The 21,524-nt window shown below is 40.6% G+C and overlaps 1 protein-coding gene across 3 annotated transcripts in view; it reads left to right on the forward strand.

Moving 5' to 3' along the window:
- Nucleotides 1–4,633: 4,633 nt before the first annotated feature.
- Nucleotides 4,634–21,524, forward strand: part of RWDD3 (RWD domain containing 3) — a 104,399-nt gene continuing 87,508 nt past the window's right edge. The window contains exons 1-2 of one of the 3 annotated variants that reach the window (XM_042952944.1): nt 4,634–4,732; nt 19,711–19,836. In XM_042952944.1, coding sequence (XP_042808878.1) covers nt 19,788–19,836 — 49 coding nt within the window. In that variant the 5' untranslated portion in view covers nt 4,634–4,732; nt 19,711–19,787. Of the gene's footprint in view, nt 4,733–19,551; nt 19,837–21,524 lie in introns of those variants that run through there. The other 2 variants (XM_042952945.1, XM_042952943.1) reach the window with 2 other exon arrangements.

The raw sequence follows: 21,524 nt of genomic DNA on the forward strand, positions 1-21,524 counted from the left end.
GAGACCTGCCGGAAAGCCTGTGTAATTGGAGTCATCACAAGTTCATGGTCTCAGTCATTCACTTAAAAAACACTTACACATTAGGTACCAGGTACCATGCAAGGCAGAGGGTATAAACAGTGAACAAAACTGTCGGGTCCTTCTCCACAGGGAACAGAGGTAAGGAGCAGCAAAGCATATATATGTCAAGCGACTCCATGGGCCATGTCTCCTTTCCTCTTTCATCCCAGATCTAGCACAGTGTTTCACATATAGTAGGTCACGCGATCAGAAAACATCTAGTCAGCACTTACTATGTGCCAGGCTCTATTTTAGGCTTTGGAGGACATCACTGAACAAGGTAGACAAGGAAGGCTCTGCCTGCTTAGAACTTACATTCTAGCCACTGGAGAACAGCAGTAAACAAGCCCGAAAAAAAAAGAAATTACAAGGTAATTTCAGGCAATGCTAGGTGCTGTGAAAGAAATAAAAGACAGTGGGGATTGGGAGGCATTTTAGAAAGGCCATTTTGTGGAGATGACCCTTGTACTAAGACCAAGTGTTGTGATGAGCAGTCCGGGCAGAGGAAATAGCCAGTGCAAAGTCCCCGAGGTGGGGATGCTTTGGTGTGTTTCATTAAAGGAAGTCGCTGTGACTGGAGTATGGTTAGTGAGGGGGAGGAGAGAGATAAGATGTGGTCTGAGAGGTAAGCACGCACCAGATCATACTGGGCCATTAGGCCATTGTAAGGTGTTTGGCTTCTCATCATGCTTGGATGAAGCATTCCAGGTTGGAAGCAGTCCAGGGGAGAAATATTGCGGCTTACATGCAGGCTTTCGCACATTTGTTAGCACAATACCCAAGAAGACATATATTCTATGTTATGACTCTGTACGTAAACACATATGCATAAACAACAAGTTCATGAGACGGTCCCCTTACCATGAGTGATGTGCTCTGAGATTTTCTTTTCGATTTCACTGTAAAAGAAGAAATACTGGTTGTCACCCACTAAACTGATTTCATAACTCATCAATGGGTTGCAACTCGTGATTTTTGTAAAATACTAGTTCAAACTAAAGTGCTGACAGTAGAGATGGAGAGAAATGAACAGATTCGGGGTATATTTTAGAAGTAGGGTTGACAGCGGTTATTGACAGACTTGTGGGGAGGTAAGGAAAAAAGCATGATAAATGATTCCCTATGATTTTGGCTTGAACAAATGGGAGGATGGCTCTATATCCTGAGATGGGGAAGACCAAGGAAGGAATATGTTTGAAGGGAGGGGTAGAGGGGAAATCAAGAAATCTTTAAACACTTTGAAAAATTCTGATTACAAATGTTCATATACATATAGAATATGTGTAATATTAATTGCACAAACCAACAATAAAAAATCTTTTCATGTAGACTCTTAAAAATGCTTCTAAAATGTTAATTTTATTTTGATGATAGAAGTAAAGCCTGGTTACTAAAATAAAAGAGAAAGAAATGGGATCCATGGTATGGCCACATAAAAATGACCACGATTGGTTTTTTTAATGTAGGAAAGTTTGTTTTTTAAAAATGTTTATTTATTTATTTTTGAGAGAGAGAGAGAGCACACAGAGGCATGCCTACATGCTTGAGCAGAGGAGGGGGAGAGAGAGAACCCCAAGCAGGCTCCACACTGTCAAGCGCAGAGCCTGACACAGGGCTCCAGCCCACAAACCATGAGATCATGACCTGAGCCAAGATCAAGAGTCAGATGCTTCTAACCAATTGAGCCCCCCAGGCCCCCCCCCCATGATGAATGTTTTAAATGTTTCCTTAATGTAACTTTTTCTATGCATTTTTTTGTCATCACCTAGGCTTTTATACAGGTAATTGTTTAGGATTGGAATTATGTAAGTAGTTTAGAGCTAATCAGTGGATTTGGAAACAGTGAGGTTCATGGTCATTGATGCTTAATAAGTAGCTCTATTTTGTAATAATAGGTGATTTTAATGGGAAACCCAGTTATTTAATCCACTATTTCTCAAACTTTAAATATCTACACACATGATCACATCATATTTTCTCATCACTTTCATATATGTGCCCAGATTGGGACATATATACTCCATATACTCTCCAACATCCAGGATTTAAAATTTTCTTCAAATATAAAATAATGACTAAACATGCTTGTCCAAACTACATGTGTCATTTCTGGCCTCCTTCACTCTTCATTCTGATGCATCTCTTTAAAATCTCTATACATTGAAACTTACTCCATGACCCCATTCCTTAATGACCAGGGCTTTCATCAAGCCCGATTGGTCTTTACATACAGCAAAGCTTATTTCATGGTTCTGATAACTGTTAGATACTGTGTCTATAGTAATCTCAAATCCATAAAAATACATACTCTTATATTTCATCACTTACTAGTCACTCTGTTGAAGCATTGTCTTGGGCTTTATATAAACAAATATGAGGAAGAACATGGTCCTTGCTTCAAGGAGTTTATAAATCCAGTCTCCTCATTAGACAACTTTTTTTAAAAAATATAAAGTATATCTTTTTAAAGTTTATTTACTTATTTTTTTGAGAGGGGGTGAGGAGAGGGACAGAGAGAGAGAGAGAGAGAGAGAGAGAGAATCCTAACTAGGCTCTTGCTGTCAGCACAGAGCCCAATGTGGGGCTTGATCTCATGAACCACAAGATTATGACCTGAAACAAAATCAAGAGTCAGGCACTTAACGAACTGAGCCACCCAGGCACTCCATCAAATAACTTTTAAAAAATAAACTTTTAATTTTAGAACAGTTTTAATTTATTGAAATATTGTGAAGATAGTACAGTGCCCACGTATCCCAAACCCAGTTTCCCCTTTTATTATCATTTGTTACTATGGTACATAGTTTTACAGTCAGTTTGAATCATACCATTTGTAGAATTTTGAATTCTCAACTTTTCACTTTACAGTAGATCATAAGTATTGTTTCCACTTAAAGTGAATATTAGTGCTAGCCAGGTACTCTAGATTTTCCCTGTGCCACTCACCTCATTCATCAGATGAGGAAGTGGAGGTTAAGACCAGAGTATGAAGTAAAACCACAGCTGAAGGCGCCCATCCCCAGGTCCATGAGTATAACATGGCTGCTTCTCACCTACCAGTGAGAAGATGTGAGGATGTAGGGAATAGCCCTTCATGCAGTCGTTCAACCACCCCGTGCTCACTGAATGCCCCCTGTATATCAGAGTTTATTCAGTTGGTACGGAAACAGCAATACAGCTGTTCACTCCCTACTTTCCCTACTCTCCAGTAATTTATAAATGTTTTTGAGTTGAGATCACAGAATAAAAGGACATTGAGTTTCTGCTTTCCTTCGGTGAAGCAGGAAGGGCAAAATGTACTGGGTAGAAACAGCTGAACATAATTTCAGAGGGTTGTTGTGGTAGGCTGATGATGGCCCTCCAAAGATGTCTATGTCCTAATCCCTGTAGTCTGTGAATGTTACTTTACATAGCGAAAGGGCTTTTGTGGATGTGATTAAGTTAAGGATCTTGATTATACAGGATTCTCCAGATGGGTCCAATGTAATCACAAGAGTTCTTATAATACAGATGGTCCCTGACTCACAGTGGTTCAACTTCCAATGGTGTGAAAGCAATATGCATTCCGTAGAAACTGTGCTTTGAATTCTGAATTTTGATCTTTTCCCAGGCTAGCAGAATGCGGTGTGATGCTCTCTTGAGAGGCGGGCAGCGGCAGCCCCAGTTCCCAGTCAGCCACGTGATCACGAGGGTAAACAACCAAAACCATTTTGTGCCCATTCGGTCATTCTGTTTCTCATTTTTATAGTAGTCGATAAATTACATGAGTATTCACAACTTTATTATAAAATAGGCTTTGTGTGAGATGACTTTACTCAACTGTAATGTTGGTGTTCTGAGCACATTGAGGGTAGGCCTGGCTGAGATACGATGTGCAGTAGGTTAGGGGTATTAAATGCATTTTTGTCTTATGTTATTTTCAATTTCTGATGGGTTTTTCAGGATGTAACTTCATCCTAAATTGAGGAAGATCTGTATAGGGAAGGAGGCAGGGGAGGTGACAAGAGGTGCCCATGGCAGGGATGGGATTACCGGCTGGAGACTCTGAGACGGAGAACATGGGCAGCCTCTAGAGGCTGGAAAAAGCAAGAAACAGTTTTTCCTAGAGCCTCCAGAAGGAATGCAGCCTTGTCCGTGGTTTGCTTTTAGTTCCTTAAGACCCATTCTGGACTTCTGACCTCCAGACCTATGAGGGAAAAAATTTGTGTTGCCTTAAGCCACCAAATTGGTGGTAATTTGTTACAGCAGCAATAGAAACTAGTGCAGCTGGTAAGCTGACTACTTTTTAGAAAAAGAAGAAAGTATTCCTAAGATATTGTAGGATTATAGAATGTTTGCCTCTAAGGTTCAACACTGCTCTATCTAATCCAATAGCTTCATTTTTTAGAAGAAAATAATGATGAAAAGGAAAGTATCGGACAAACTCTTCCCTATTCAAACTGATTATAATACTTGGGGTTTGAAACCATATATGTAGCAACATGATTCATAATAGCCCTGAACTGGAAACAACTCAAATTTCATCAATAATAGAATGGAAAACCCATTGCTATCTATTCCCACAACAGAATACTACACGGCAACGACAAAGTATGAACACAATTACAAGGAATAATATGGATGAATCACATGAACTCATGTTATTGTTGAGTGAAAGAAGACAGATACAGAGGTAATACCATATAATTGCATTTACATAAATTTCTAAAACAGGCAAAACTAATCTATGATGTTAACAGTTACCTTGGAGAGGGATGGGGGCTGGGTAATTATAGGGAGGGGGCAGGATGGAGGCTTCTGGGATCTGGCCGTGTTCCGTCTCTTGATCTCAGTGCTGGATACGAGTGAGTTCATTTGGTAAAATTTGTGCAAACTTCTGGATGCTATACAGATTTGTGCAAACTTCTGGATGCTATACAGCAATAAAAAGTTTACTTAAAATAAAACCATGTAAATGTGTGCTCCCAATGGTTGTTTTAACAGTTGTTTGATATAAAACAATATGAGCCTTTAGGGGGAAAATAATGAGCAAAATCCCCTGCTGGAGCCTTCTTGGATTCATTGCCCCAAAAGGGAACCAACACCCCTCCTTGGCTTTAGAATATTGGATTTAAAAGTTTGTTCTAAAACACTTGAAACACTTACTTTATGCTGTAGGGAGAGCTTCTCTCTCCTTCTTCCCCCAGAACACAGTATTTTCAAGCTAATATTTTAAAATATTATTTAATTGTGGGGAAGTACTTTGGTTGGAAGGAAAGTCTTTAATAAGTTAGCGATAAATAGTGATTGTGTAATTATGGTTCTGTGGAAGAATGAGGCTTTCTGGTGTGCTTGGAATTCTATCTACCTGGGGCATCCTTTATTTTGAGCAGACTGCTGGTAGAAAGCTAAGGCTAGAGTCTGACTAAGGAGACCTTTCACACTAAATATTGAAGGAGGGTAATCTGTACAAGTCTGGTGGATTCATTTATAGAATGCTGAACAATTTAAATTTAAATACTAAATAATCTATTGATTAAATGGTTTCAATAACAAACATTTAAATAATAAACATCCTAAACAGATTCCATGGGGAAAAAAATTTCCTATAATAAATATTATCTGTAAGCTGCGTGGTCCTCACATAATTTTTGATTTCCTGGAAATAAACAAAAAAATTATAGCTAATGGTTGACTATCTTGGGGGAGCTTCTTGCTCTTCAGCAAACGTTGAGGAGAAGTGCAATTAAATTTAAGTAAAGCTTTACCCTGGCAGGCTAGTGCTCTGTTTATTGTGCTCTTGAGGTCACTGGAGTGTGAGCACTTCCAACATTCTCTTATCTTTGCTGAGGAGGATGAGAGCCAGCACAGCACTTAGAATTCTCAAAGCACTTCTACAAACAGGATTACTTCAGCACAAGGTTCATTATCAAATGTCATTGTGACCTCCAGCATTTCTTTAATTTTACCAAAGCCCGAAAAAGTTTGAAGGGTGCTTGTAATTTTATTTCACAATGTTGAGGGAGCTGAAATTATAAAGTGAATATTGACTTAGTACAACTTTAGTTTTGGCACCTTACTTTCTACCAAAACAAAATGAGTGAAAGTTGGTGCTCAACTCTGGTGGTGAATATTAACAACAACAACAGCTATCAAAGGGACATAATATGTAAAAACTGCAGTGCTGATCAGGGTAGCTAAGAAAGAGAGAGTATATAGATGCCCTTATTTTTTTAAGTCAAAGTTGGCAGCATTTTTGTGTCAAATTAAGTAAGCTATAGAAAAAGATGATTTCATGTATTACTTCCTCCGTAATAGCACTTAAGTTAAAAAAATCAGTTGGGAGAAGTTTTGTAGCAACAATATGAGATCTTAGAGAACAAACAGAACAAAAAGCATATTATGGACTAGATAACATTTATGAATTTCAGTGAAAAATATTTTCCTTATCATCTCTCCATTTTTAAAGACCTCAAATACTCATTTATTAATAGCCTAGCATAAGGGAAGATTGCCTTCCTTCCTTCTTTCTACTTTTCTTTCCTTCCACAATGAGTGAGGTATAGTACCAGACTCACAGCTCTTCTCATTGTGCTTACAAAGAATCAAGGGTTTTATTCAAATGCAGATTCTCATTCTGTAGTTTGTGCAGGGTTGGTGCTGGGGTTGACTGGAATTCCTGTTTTTTGGGTTTTTTTAGGACATTTTATTTTATTATTTTTTTAAATTTTATTATTATTTTTAATGTTTATTTATTTTTGAGAGAGAGAGAGTGTGTGTGAGCAGGGGAGGGGCAGAGAGAGAGAGGGAGACACAGAATCCAAGGCAGGCTCCAGGCTCCGAGCTGTCAGCAGAGAGCCGGATGCGGGGCTTGAACCCACGAACTGTGAGATAGTGACCTGAGCCAACCAACTGAGTCACTCAGGCACCCCTTATTATTTTTTTAATATAATTTATTGTCAGGTTGGTTAACATAAAATGTATACAGTGTGCTCTTGGTTTTGGGGGTGGATTCCCGTGATTCATCGCTTACAATTCCTGTTTCTAATAAGCTTCTAGGTGGTGCCAATGCTGTGGTATCTTAGACCACACTTTGAGTAGCAAGGATGGGGGAATGGTCCGTCCTCAAAAAAGTCCATAGCATAGTGACAGCCATTTCCATTCTCCACTGTAGTTCAAAAAGTCTCAGCTTATTTTTCAGATTACGTGTGCAACCCAGATGTCAACAGAAAGCTTCTCTTCGCTCTCAAGATCTAGATAAAATTAGATCAAAACACATCACTAATTCTGTAGCCTCTGAAAAACCAAAGATTTTCCCACAATTTATGGAATGAACTCAGAGGCGAGACCTGGCCTTTCTCTCATTTCCTCAAAAAATCCACCTGAACAAAGATGTTGTCTGCAGGCTTTACCAAGAAGGGAGAAAACAAAGGAGTTGACGTGACACAAGCACAAATACTCTGAAAGGAACTGTGGGCTCCTGCTTCCACAGGATGAGTCCGACATCTGAGTCTTCTCACTGTGCGAGGTGCTGTATCCGCCCTGTACTACATGGTAGCAATGTCACCCATGAGCTCATGCTTCCTAAGGGAGGCAGGGAGCTGGTAGTTGAGCTACGTATGATCACACACCCATCTGGAACTCTCCTTTAAAACAAGCCGGCCAAAACTTTCTTTTGTCTGGATAGATCCAGGAAAATCCATCGTTTAGCAGCGCTCATGGCAGAAAGGAAGAACGCACACCATGGGGAGCTGTGGGGTGTCTCCACATGATAGGATTTGGGCTTATGCTAAGTGATTTGGGGAGAACTTGAGGAAGTAGGGCTGTGCTTAGGATTGGATGTTGTCAGGAAACAGGTAATTCCATGATTGAGTATCTTAATCAATCTTACCTAAAAGGAGAGAAGACTAGGGGTGCCTGGGTGTCTCAGTCGGTTAAGTGTCTGACTCTTGATTTCAGCTCAGGTCATGATCTCATGGTTCATGGGATCGAGTCTGGCTTCAGGCTCTGTGCTGACAGTGTGGAGCCTGCTCGGGATTCTCTCTCTCCCTCTCTCTCTGCCCCTCCCCTGCTCTCTCTCTCTCTCTTTCCTGTATGCTCTCTCTCTCAAAGTAAATAAACATTAAAAAAATATTCTCTCTCTCCCCCTCTCTCTGCCCCTTTCCCACTCACATGCATGCACTCTCTCTCAAAATAAATAAACAAACATTAAAAAAAGAGAGAGAAGACTAGATGGAGGCTAGCCTATAATTGGTAAAGAAGCAGCAGTCATTCATATCAGGCAGGATAGAAGGCTGTTTAGTAATTTCTGTGGTTTGCACAATGTTTATGTCTGTGTGCAGACATGATTACGGAGTGGCCTTTTTTTATGGTCCTTCATGGTCATGGTCACAAAGTGGCCTTGCCTGATGTTGACGTTCTATGAAATTGTTGATGTGCAACAGGAGAGCCCCAAGGCCTAGCTGACAGTACCAGGCCAATTTCCGGAGGTCAAGAGCTGCTTTTCTCTTTCTCAATACATTTCAGAAGAAAAATATAATTACCTTTGTGTTTTTTCTCAGAGTCGTATAACATGGAGATAGTAAAGTGACAGACTGGACGGAATTTTCTAGATGAAGCACATAATCTTCCAAAATGGCAATATTTGTGGGTTAGGCAGAGAGAGCAAAACCCGTGTCGCTGGTGTGACCTTTACAAATTTACAAACGTGATCACATGTTTCGTTTAATAAGTTGAGTCCATGTTAGCAAGGAGTTTCCATACTCATCTTCCTCAAAAATGTCCAATAATGGCAGGTACAGATTCAACCCGAGCGCGGAGCTTTGTGGGTCCGTCCCCTTCCAGGAATCAAGTGAACCCTGGACTCTGATAAGTCGGTTGCCTCCGTTTGAGTCCACAGGTATCACCATTGAAGACCAGTTTTGCCGTTTGATGGACGATGTTGGGATGCCCTTGCTGGTCTGATCGATGGCTGTGCTGATCGCGGAAGTGCCATACACTGGGCACTAGGTTATAGCTGGTCTTGTTTTGTTTTGTTTTTCAGCTTCTCGGTGTCTCTTTGCGGGGCTACAGTTCCCAGATGTGGGTTAGGCAGCCAGGGTGCCAGCAAGCTGGAGAGATGCCTGGCTGCAGAGTACTAGCTGAGACCTGAGACCCAAGAAGTGAATTCAGTGCCCAGGGTAGTGTCAGGACATGCCAGTTCTTCTTTTCCTTTTCCTGAGAGAAGAGATGTGGACTTCTGCATCAAGTAGCTTTGCTTTAATTTCCAGCATAGTAACATATGAGCTGTGTATCCTTAGATAAGTTAGTCTCTCTGAGCCTTTTCTCATCTATTAAGACCAGGAGTAACAGTGGCCTTGTGCTTTCCGCTTCCTTTGTATATGGCATCTTCCTTCACATAGCAAGCCTCTCCTTTTCCTCCCCTTTCCACTTAATGGGAATCCTACCCATCCTTGAAGACCAAGTTCAGTCACTGTTTCCTCAGTGGCTCCAACCTACTGTGATCTCTGCTCCTTTTGAGGTTTTTATAGTAAACAGATACTCAACGTACTGCTCAGTTGGCACTTATCAGTCCTTTCCTTTGTAGAACGTTATTCTTATGGAGAGAGAAAAGAGCCAAAGAGGTAGGTTTAGAATAAACTGTTTTGTTTATTTTTTCACCAACTTTCTGGTTCAGGTCTCCTCTTTCTGCATCCTTTTCTTTTTATTTTCTTAAGATTTTATTTTTAAGAAATCTCTACCCCCAACGTGGGGCTCAAATTCATGACACCGAGACCAAGAGTCCACATACTCCTCTGACTGAGCCAGCCAGGCATAACCTCCTCCTGCATTCTTGATCTCTCAGCAGTAAAACATATTGCCCTGGTACTTCTTAGATATTCCACTGTGAGTTCTCATTGTAGTTTGAATGGGGGGGTGGGGGGGGGGAAGAGGCAAAAATGCCATTGGACGCTGCTTCTCCACCAGGGGTGTCAGGCTTCTCACTTTCCTGGCCATTCCCCTCACCTCCCACTAGATTAGGAGAGCTATAGGCTTTCCCTCTAATGACTGAGATCAGCTCCACCATTGCTGCCAAATGACAAAACGTCAGGCGAATTTCTCACCAGTTGTTGGAACCATCTGGCTAACACGGGACCCAAGCTAAACTTAAATCTTTTCACCCCTGCTGGTCTCCAGCAAGAACTTTCTCCAAATCGCTCCTGACGCTGCAACCAACGGTGTTTTCTTGCTCCCGAATCTTTGGCCAGGCCCTGCAGCGATCTAAAATGGTCATCTGGAAGCTCTACTCCATTTCAAAGCCGATCCCCAGCCTACAAAGAGCTTATTCACTCTGGCTCTGTGTCTGGCCCTACCCCACTTCTGTCTGGGATTGTGTCATACCATTAGCTTGGAATAATTTTTTATTATTATTAAAAATGTTTTTCTACCTCTTGACCCCCTTGACCCCTTTCTCTCATCCCCCACCTCTCGCCTCTGCCAACCACCAGTCTGTTCTCTGTATTTCTGAGCTTGTTTTAGTTATTTAGTTTTTCAGATTCTACCTATAAGAAGGATCATATGGTATTTTTCTTTCTCTGCCTGACTTAACTTCACTTGGCATGATGCCCTTGAGGTTCATCCATATCATCACAAACGGCAAGATTTCATTCTTTTTTGTGGCTGAACAATATTCATTGTATGTGGATATATGCCCCAATTTCTTCATCCATTCATCAGTGTACCCTTAGGTTACTTCCATATCTTGGCTATTATAAGTGATCCTGCAGAGAACATGGTGGCGCGTATATCTTTTCAAGTTGGTGCTTTTATTTTCTTCAGATAAATACCTGAAGTGGAATTACTGGATCATATGACAGTTCTATTTTTAACTTTTTGAGAAACCTGCATACTATGTTTTGTAATGGCTGCACCAATTTACATCCCCACCGACAGTGCACAAGTGTTTCCTTTTCTCTACGTCTTTGCCAACACTTGTTATTTCTTGTCTTTTTGGCAATAGCTATTCTGACAAGTGTGAAGGGCCATCTCATGGTGGTTTTGACTTGTATTTCCTTGATGATTAATAATGTTGAGCATCTTTTCATGTACTTGTTGGTCATACATGTCTTCTCTGGAAAAGTTTATTCAGATCTTCTGCCCATTTTTAATTGGATTGTGGGGTGGTTCTTTTTTTGCTATTGTTTATGAGTTCTTTGTGTGTTTATCAAATATATAATATGCAAATATTTTCTCCCATTCAATAGGTTGTCTTTTAATTTTGTTGATGGTTTCCTTTGTTGTACAAAAGCTTTTTAATTGGATGTAGTCTCCAATTTTATTTAATTTTGTAGTCTCCAAATTTATTTTTGCTTTTGTTGCTTTTGCTTGTGGTGTCACATCCAAAAAAATTATTGCCAAGATCTATGTCAGGGAGTTTACTGCCTATGTTTTCTTCTAGGAGTTTATGGTTTTAGGTCTAAAGTTCAAGTCTTTTAATCGATTTTGAGTTGATTTTTGTGTGTGGTGTAAGAAAGTGGTCCAGTTTTCCCAGAATCATTTATTGAAGACACTATCCTCTCCCCATTGTATATTCTTGGCTCCTTTGTCATAAGTTAATCAACTATATATGTATGGGTTTATTTCTGAGCTCTTTATTGTGTCTATTGATCTATGTATCTGTTTTTATGCCAATATGTTTTAATTGCTATAGCTTTGTAATATAGTTTGGAATCAAGGAGCATAATGCCTCCAGGTTTGTTCTTCTTTCCCAAGATTGTTTTGGCTATTCGGGGTCTTTTGGTTCCATACAAATTTCAAGATTATTTGTTCTATTTCCATGAACAATGCCACTGGAATGTTGATAGGGATTGCACTGAATATGTACATTGCTTTGATCAGTATGGACATTTTAACAATATTGATTCTTCCAATCCATGAGCACAGAATATCTTTCCATTTTTTTGTGTCTTCTTCAATTTCTTTCATTAGTGTCTTGTGGTTTCCAACATACAGGTCTTTCACCTTCCTGGTTAAATTTATTCCTAGGTATTTTATTCTTTTGATGCAATTGCAAATGGGATTGTTTTCTTAACTTTTCTTTTTAATAGCTCATTATTTGTGTATAGAAATGCAACCGATTTTTGTGTTATTGATTTTGTATCCTACAACTTTACTGAGTTTATTAGTTCTATCAGTGTTTTGATGGAATCTTTAGGGGTTCCTATATATAATATCGTGTCATCTGCAAATAATGATGGTTTTACTTCTGTTTTTCCAATTTGGATGCCTTTTATTTCTTTTTCTTGCCTAACTGCTCTGACTAGGACTTCCCACACTATGTTAAAATGAGGAGAGGGGGCATCCTTGTCTTATTTTTGATGTTAGAGGAAAAGCTTTAGGCTTTTCACCATTGAGTATGATATTAGCTGTGGGTTTATCATATATGGCCTTATTATGTTGAGGTACATTCCTTTTGTATTCGCTTTGTTGAGAGTTTTTATCATAAGTGGATGTTGAATTTTGATAAAATTTTCTACAGTTTTTCTACTTCCATTGAGATGATCATATGATTTTTATCTTTCATTTTGTTATTGTTATGTGTCACACTGATTTGCAGAAGATAAACCATTGTTACATCCTTGAGATAAATTACGTTGATCAGGGTCGGGTGTGTGATCCTTTTAATGCAATGCATTGTTGAATTTGGTTAGCTAATATATTATTAAGAATTTTTGTATCTATATTCATGTTCTTGTGGCATCCTTGTCTGGTTCTGGTGTCGAGGTAATGCTGGCTTCATAAAATTAGTTTGGAAGTGTTCCCTCCTCTTCTATGGAATTGACTCCTGGTTCCAGTTCATTATGGCAACATAGGAAGATCCTGAACTCACCTCCACCCACAGACACACTACATACGGAACAACTCCTCTTTAAAGAACGTAAAGTGTGACTGAGTGATGACTACATTTTGGGCAAATGAGAAGAAAACCACACTGAAGCAGATAAGAAAGGCTGGGACACAATCTCACCATAAATCCCTCCTCAGCATGTTGACCCACAACCAGGACAAAATTCAAAGCCTGGAAAACTCAAAACCTCTTCACTCCAAAAAACAAGGGGTTTGTACCCCATATCAGTCAATTTAACTTTTAAGATCTGCACTGGAGAAATGAGCCCCCAGAACGTCTAACTTTGGAAACCAGTGGGACTCATGTCTCAATATCTACAAGACTGAAGTGATATAAGAAACAGCTCTTAAAGGGCCAGCCCCGCCCAACCCAGCTCAGAGGCAGCTGATTGCACCCAGGCTTAAAGCGAAGAAGGCTCATATGAAAGCATCTGCTTGAAGGTCAGCCACCTAACTTAACACACACATGTAGGAGCCTGCTGGAGCATCCTCTGGGATGGACTCTAGCAGGTACCACCTTTGCTCTATCCCTTTGCCATGCTCCAGAGCACTTGCATCTTCTGGAAGGGAGCTTTTTTGTGGCTGCAGCCTGGTGGATGCCTTGGCTACCTGGCTCTGGAAGTCAGCGGAGCTTGTGTTCTTGCTCCCATGAGATTATAATTATTGGTGTCACCCAGAAAGGAGCTCATACCCCTTTCTGGTACCCCAATTTTTGCAGCTGCCACCATGGCACTTCTATATCACCTGGCTCTGGTGGCCTGTGGGGCTTGTGCTCACAGATCCCACAGGACTGTAATAAAGGGAGAAAGGATTCTTAAACAGTACTACCCCCAGAGCACAGCAAGACTCAGCAGACCCAGGAGCTTGGTCTTTCTGTGAAGGAGGCTTCTTAGCTAATCATCATGGCTGCAGCCTGTGGGGAAGGAGGCTTCTAATTGAACACCCATCTAGTGGCTGACTGTAATTCCTTCCAGAGACTTCAGAGGGTCAGCACTATCTTCACACTCTCCCTGTGCTGTGCTCCAGAGTGCAACTCTCTCCTGGAGGGGAGGGTTACATGCATCTGGTACCCTGGTTTTTCTGTCTGGTGCCCTGGTTCTTGTGACTGCTACCCAGGCAACACCACCTGATTGCCTGGCTTTGGTGGCTATGGGGGCTTGCATTCCCAGATTCCACAGAACTGTGGCAATCAGAGATAGTTCTTAGTAGGCTACCACCCCCAGGCCCCTGCACAGAGAGCAGAGTCTTTGTGCTGACATATATCTTCTTTTCCTGGTGTGTTCAGCTCTTGGAATCCTTGGTCAATTCTTCTTCTAGCAGACTTTGGTCACAGTTCCTTTTTGGACCCTTCACAGGTTTTTCTACACTTGAATCATGGAGATTGGAGTATGGGGCCCTGATATCTTCTCTCCAAGAAGGCCCTAGGTTTCTAACAGGGACTGAGTCATCTCCTCCCCAATGACCAGCTCAGCACACCAATGGGAGAGACAGGTTTTGTTAAGACCAAAAAAAAAAAAAAAAAAAAAAGTGCCTTATTCCAGAATGTTGGGTGTCCACTCACCCTATATTTGCATAACTAAGAGGGTTACTCAAGTGATCCTTCTCCAGATCCAGAAGCTCAAGTTCTATCAAGTTTAAAAAGGCAAAAATAAAAATAGTAGAGGATAGATATCCTGCTATATTAGCAAAGGAGAAGAAAAGTTTAAGAGGAGAACAAGAGAGACTGTGGTAAGGAAACCAGGAGTTTTATAGAGGTGAGTGATTAATAATTTCAGTCTTTATCAGGTTACATAAGTGGAGACTAAGAAGGATTTGGTCTTTGAGTCATTGTTGGGTGGACACATGATTGCACTGGTTTGAAAAATGAATGAGGGTGAAGAGACTAAGTCTGCACATTCCTTATAAGAACCTTGGCTGTGAAAAGGAAGTGAGAAGGGATGATTTTGTATGTATGTGTGTCTGTGGGGAGGTGATATTGGAGCTAGCCTTTCTCAGAATAAAGGCAGCTTCAAGGAATTCCAGCCTCACTTTTATTATCTGCTTCTTTAGGGATTTTGAGTTAACTAAGACCTGGTGTTTCTTGTTACAGGATCCCATTCAGGATACATAACATTTAGTCATCATATCCCTGTGGGCTCCTCTTGGCTATGACAATGTCTCAGAGTTTCCTAGTTTTAGATGACCTTGACAGGTGGTTTTTTTTTTTTTTTTTTTTAAACTAGGCTCCACGCCCAACGTGAGGCTTGAATTTATGCCCCTGAGATCCAGAGTCTCATGTTCTACCGACTGAGCTAGCCAGGCACTCCATGACCTTGACAGTTTTGAGGAGTACTGCCCAGGTATTTTTTGTGGAATGTCCCTTGACTGGGTTTTGTCTGGTGCTTTTCTCCTAATTAGACTGGGGTTATGGGTCTCTGAGAGGAAGACCTCAGAATGTCATTTTAATCACATCATATCAAAGGTACATACCATCGACATGACTCATCACTAATGATGTTAAGCTTGATCACCTGGCCAAGGTAATATTTGTCAAATTTCTCCACTGTAAAGTTACTTCCCTCCCTCCCCTTCCATACTGTCCTGTTTGGATGGAAGTCACTATGCAAAGCCCCCTCTTAAGGAGTCAGGGGCCAGGTTCCACTTGCTTGAGGGTGGAGTATTTACATAAATTATTGGGAGTTTTTCTGAATAAGAACTTTGTCTCTTCTCTCCCAGGTAAGTCAATTCTTAGTCCCCCTGTGAAAGACTCAATGACTTCTTGCCTTGCTTACTGAGATTAAACTCGTAGGACAAAGTTCATCCAGGAAGTTAGCTGTTTGATTCATATTTTTTAATACAGATTAACATACTGACATAGCAGAAATTGAGAGCTTTGAAGAAGAGCCTCACAAAAATAATACTGAAAGCGTTTTACTCACATATTTCTGCTAGCCGTTAACATTTCCACAGACCAAGAAAAAGTCATTTAATGGGACTGACTTAAAACTGAGTGATTTGAATAACATGAAGTTGAAATACTGTTATCAACACTTCTGTCATTTAAAATTTTCTAGTTTCGGGGCACCTGGGTGGCTCAGTCGGTTAAGTGTCTGACTTCGGCTCAGGTCATGATCTCACGGTCAGTGAGTTCGAGCCCCGCGTCGGGCTCTGTGCTGACAGCTCAGAGCCTGGAGCCTGTTTCAGATTCTGTGTCTCCCTCTCTCTCTGCCCCTCCCCCGTTCATGCTCCGTCTCTCTCTCTCTGTCTCAAAAATAAATAAACGTTAAAAAAAAAAATTAAAAAAAAAATTTTCTAGTGTCTGCATACATAAGACTGTTTAAAAAATTCAAGTTACTGAGTTTCATGTCCTGATAATTAGCATTGATAATGAAAGAGAAACTACAGAGTAAAACTGGTACAGTAAGCAGCCGTACTTTATCTAGGCTCTACCACTTACTAGTTGTGACCCACTGCTTCTGTAAGCAAACCTCCATTTCCTCACCTATAAGTTAGAAAAAGAATAATCCCTACATAACAACATTTTTGAGGATTAAGTTTCTGTCTCTCTCTCTCTCTCTGTATATATATATATATATATATATATACACACACACACATACACACATATATATGAAATATATATATATATTTAATTTTTTATTTAAATTCCAGTTAGTTAGGGGCACCTCTACCCCTCCTCTACTCGCACTCTCTCTCTCTCTCTCTCTTTCAAAAATAAGTAAACATTCCAAAAAAAAATTAAAAAACAATAAATTCCAGTAAGTTAATATACAGTGTAATATTCGTTTCAGGTATACAATATGGTGATTCAACACTTGCATACAACACTCAGTGCTCATTAAGAGAAGCACACTCCTTAATGCCCATCACCTGTTTCACCCATGCCCCAACCCACATCCCCTCTGGTAACCCTCAGTTTGCTCTCTATAGTTAGTCTGTTCTTGGTTTGCTTCTCTCTCTCTTTTTCCCTTTTCTCATTTGTTTTGTTTCTTAAATTCCACAGATGACTGAAGATAATATATTTCAAGATGTATTTGTGACCTATATTTATATATATTTATGCCTCACGTTCGTTAGATTGGTCACGGCCCAGGCTGCATTAGTGTTAAGTATGTTGAACATCTCTGCTGTCAGTTACTGGCGAGACACGCAGAGTCAGCTTCCCGCTGGCCCTCACAGCCATTAATTTATGTACTGTTGGAACTAGCGGTGTCATATGGGCCTGCCCTCACTACATGTAAATAATTAAGATGCCTTGATTCCCGGGGATCCGGAGGTGTGGAGCCAGGGATTGGTTCACCGTGATGGATTTTGAAAGGGAAACCTTGCTCTTGCAGAAGGTATTCTTGCTTTGCCTAAATCAGCAAGGCATGCTGGGAAGCCCTTCCCAGTGTAAGCACAGACAGGTGGACACACATGCCTGTACTCACACCTGAGGTTCTGTCTGTTGGTGTGAACATTGCGGGCAGTGGACATAATGAGTATTCAGTAAAGATAGTTTTGTTCTTTTCCTTGATTTCCTTTTGTTAAAATGTTACCCCAAGCAATGAACACAGGAGGGAAACCAGTCCCTGAATAATTTCCCGAGTATAAGCAAGTTAGATATCATAGAAAGCCATGAAAAATTCCAAGCCATATTTAATACTGAGTTAGGAAATAGCTGCGCCAGGTGATTACAAGACATCACAGGGGTTTCTCCTCAAATACATTGTAAACTGAAGGCAGTTTATTGAATCAATTCCACTTCTGTTGTAAAAAATTTCCTAGTGCTTTTGGAAGAAATACTTAATAATATCAGAATTGTCCAATCACATTCCATGTTTTGTTTTTCCAAGTCAACATTTTGGCTAAAGCATTCAGTTTTTTATTTGTAAAACTGTATCGGTTACCTAAGATTGAATACACACATTTTAATAATTGTAAATCATTTACTAATATATATTTTTAAAGGTCATTGTTTTGGGGAAAAAAGTAATTATCTACTCTGTTTTGGTATTAAAATTTGAAATCAATAGTGCATATGGAAAAGCAAGGACAACTCAGCCTCCTTCTTATTGCCTAACGTTAAAGATCTGACTTCCGTTTCAAGGATGTATGCCACTCTTCTGGGGTAAGAATGAGAAATCAGTGCACCATTCCAGAACTTGGCGGTTTCCCTTCCATGAGTCACGAGTCTTATGGTAAAAAAAAGTATCTTCAGATAGTTCCTGGAGATAAGGTTTTTAACATCATTTTATTCTTCTATATCATCCATTAATATGTTATAGTTAAAAAAATTCTTACCACTGAGCATAACTGTCTTAGTTTAATCTTGTTAAGCATATCACTTGAAATATTGAATCTGAATTCTACTAAAAAAAATACATATTATCAAAGAAATTGGGGGTGGAACTGGCCATGAAAGCCACTCGATTTACTTATATATAGTGTGACTCATGCAATATCTGGATGTCTTTAATTGGTGCAGGAGCCAAGAATTTTAAAAACCAGAGAAGTTCTTAGAAATCGTCTTCTAATTTGCATCTTTTTACAGTTGGGGAAATTGAGTTCTCAGAGTTAAGGAGCTTGTGGTGAAACAGAATGCTACTCTGAGAGAAACTGAGCCCTTTTGGGGTCCTGTGTTCTTTGAGCTGGATTTCCCTGCTCCCTCCTCCACACCTTGCTGTGCTGATTAAGGCATACAGAGGTCCCCCATTATCTGCGGGCAGACACCTGAAAACATGGGTAACACTGAACCCTGTATATACCATGTTTTTTCCCACACAGGCGTTTCTATGATAAAATTTAATTTAGGCCCAGCAATTGCACTACTAGGCATTTATCCATGGGTGTGCTGTTTCGAAGGGACACATGCACCCCTATGTTTATAGCAGCACTACCAATAATAGCCAAAGTATGGAAAGACCCCAAAGGTCCATCGATGGATTAATGGATAAAGAAGATGTGGTATATATATATATATATATATATATATATATATATATATATATACAGTGGACTATTACTCAGCAATCAAAAAGAATGAAATCTTGCCATTTGCAACTACGTGGGTGGAACTGGAGGGTATTATGCTAAGTGAAATTAGTCAGAGAAAGACAAAAATCATATGACTTCACTCATATGAGGACTTTAAGAGACAGAACAGATGAACATAAGGGAAAGGAAACAAAAATAATATAAAAACAGGGAGGGGGACAAAACAGAAGAGACTCATAAATATGGAGAATAAACTGAGGGTTACTGGAGGGGTTGTGGGAGGGGGGATGGGCTAAATGGGTAAGGGGCATTAAGGAATCCACTCCTGAAATCATTGTTGCACTATATGCTAACTAATTTGGATGTAAATTTTAAAAATAAAGAATAAAATTTAAAAAATTAATTTATAAATTAGGTACAAGAAGAGATTAAAAGCAATAATGATATGGGGCACCTGAGTGGCTCAGTCAGTTAAGCTTTTGACTTCAGCTCAAGTCATGATCTCACGGTGCTTGAGTTTGAGCCCTGAGTCAGGCTCTGTGATCACAGCTCAGAGCCTGGAGCCTGCTTTGGATTCTGTGTCTCCCTCTCTCTCTGCCCCTCCCCAGCTCGCTCTCTCTCTCTCTCTCTCTCTCACACACACTCTCTCTCTCTCTCTCTCAAAAATAAATAAACATTAAAAAAATTTAACAAGCCAATAATGCTAGAACAATTATAATGCTATAACTGTAATAAAAGTTATGTGAATGTGGTCTCTCTCCCTCAAAATACCTTGCTCTGTGGGACTCACCCTTCCTTTGATGATGTGAGATGACCAGATGCCTGCGTGAGGACATGCGGTGAGATGAGTGACCTAGACGGGTGATGGGGTGACTACTGACCTCCTGATGATTCGTCAGAAGGAGGATCATCGCTTGTCCACAGCGGTTGACCCAGGTAAGTGAAACTGTGGGAAGCAAAACTGCAGATAAGGGAGCACTACTCTAGTTTAAGTCCAATAAGAATCAGGTGCCTCTGCGGCTTGGGCTGTAACAGAAACATTCCTATGCGGGCTCAAGTAAGTAGGTAAGGCTCAGACTTTGGGTTGAAGGTGTGTTAGAAGGAATATTTTATTATCATTAGTAAAATGTGTAAATGTATTAAAACTGTGAATTGTTACAGTAGTGTGATTTCTGTTGCAGGGGATACAATCCCAAAAAGAACCCGCTAAGCCAAAGAAAGGGTGTTAAGGATGTTAGGATTCTGGGGTATCTCACACAATCGAAGAAGAGCTGCATTGCCAAATCAAGATAAAGTTGTTTTCAAGAACAGCCTGAACAGAACTGAATGCTGCTAGACTCTCATTCTCTCTCTCTCTTTTCTTTAAGCTTCCACTTGGAACTTCTGGGGATGGTGGAGTAGGGGTGTTACTCTACAATTACAAACTGAACAGAGAACTGGTTCTGAACTCAGGTTTGGGTGCTTGTGGTTCCAAAATCAATACTTGAGAGAGAAGTGATGATGGAAAAGGAAAGGTTGTTTTATTCAGGAAGCTGGCAACTTGAGAAGATAGTGGACTTACGTTACCAAGACAATATTCCCAGTCTGGGGGAAGACAGAAGGCTTTTTTTTTTTAAGTTTTATTTATTTTTGAGAAAGGGGAGAGAGGGAGCAGGGGGCGGGGGAGAGAATATCCTAAGCAGGCTCCCCACTGTCAGTGCAGAGCCCAACGTGGGGCTCGAACTCATGAACTGAACCATGAGATCATGACCTGAGTTGAAATCAGGAGTCGGAGGCACTTAACTGACTAAGCCACCCAAGCACCCCAGCCAGAGGGTTTTAAAGGGGGAAGGCATGGAAAAAGGGAGGGGGACTACTGGCAGGAGAAGCAGGTGTCCAGGCAATGAGTTGTATGTTGACCTGACCCTGAACAGAGTTGGTGGCAGCCATGACAGCTGTCGTCAGACAAATGTAGTCAAGCCTTATTTTCTGGCAAAGTCTGGTCCTTCACTCCTCAAGGCCAGTGGTCTGCAAATCTCAAGGAAGGGAAGTTAGTTCCACTATAGACCAAGGAATGCAAGCAAGCAAGGAGTGCATAAACTTGAAGCAACTTAACCCTTAAGACTAGTTGGAGTGCCGGGGCTCCTGGCCGGCTCAGTTGATAGAGCATGTGACTCTTGATCTCAGGGTTGTAGGTTTGAGCCCTATGTTGGGTGTAGAGATTATTTTTATTAAAAAAATTTTTTTTAATGTTTATTTATTTTTGACACAGAGAGAGAGACAGAGCATGAGCGGGAGAGGGGCAGAGAGAGAGGGAGACACAGAATCGGAAGCAGGCTCCAGGCTCCGAGCTGTCAGCACAAAGCCCAACGCGGGGCTCGAACTCACAGACAGAGAGATCATGACCTGAGCTGAAGTCGGACGCTCAACCGACTGAACCACCCAGGTGCCCCTGGGTGTAGAGATTACTTTTAAAAAATGACTAGAGTGCTGTTATGGGGGAGAGGTAGGCGAAGAAGTTACTATACAAAGATCGAGAGCTTTGGGGGTCAATCAAAACTAAGTTCAAATTCAGCTTTGCAAATTTACCTATTTAATGGCTCTGAACAGACAGAAGTCAGTTCAGCAATAACTCTCTCTCAGAC

This window comes from Panthera leo, chromosome C1 (genome assembly GCF_018350215.1).
Source record: "Panthera leo isolate Ple1 chromosome C1, P.leo_Ple1_pat1.1, whole genome shotgun sequence".
Lineage (NCBI taxonomy): Eukaryota > Metazoa > Chordata > Mammalia > Carnivora > Felidae > Panthera > Panthera leo.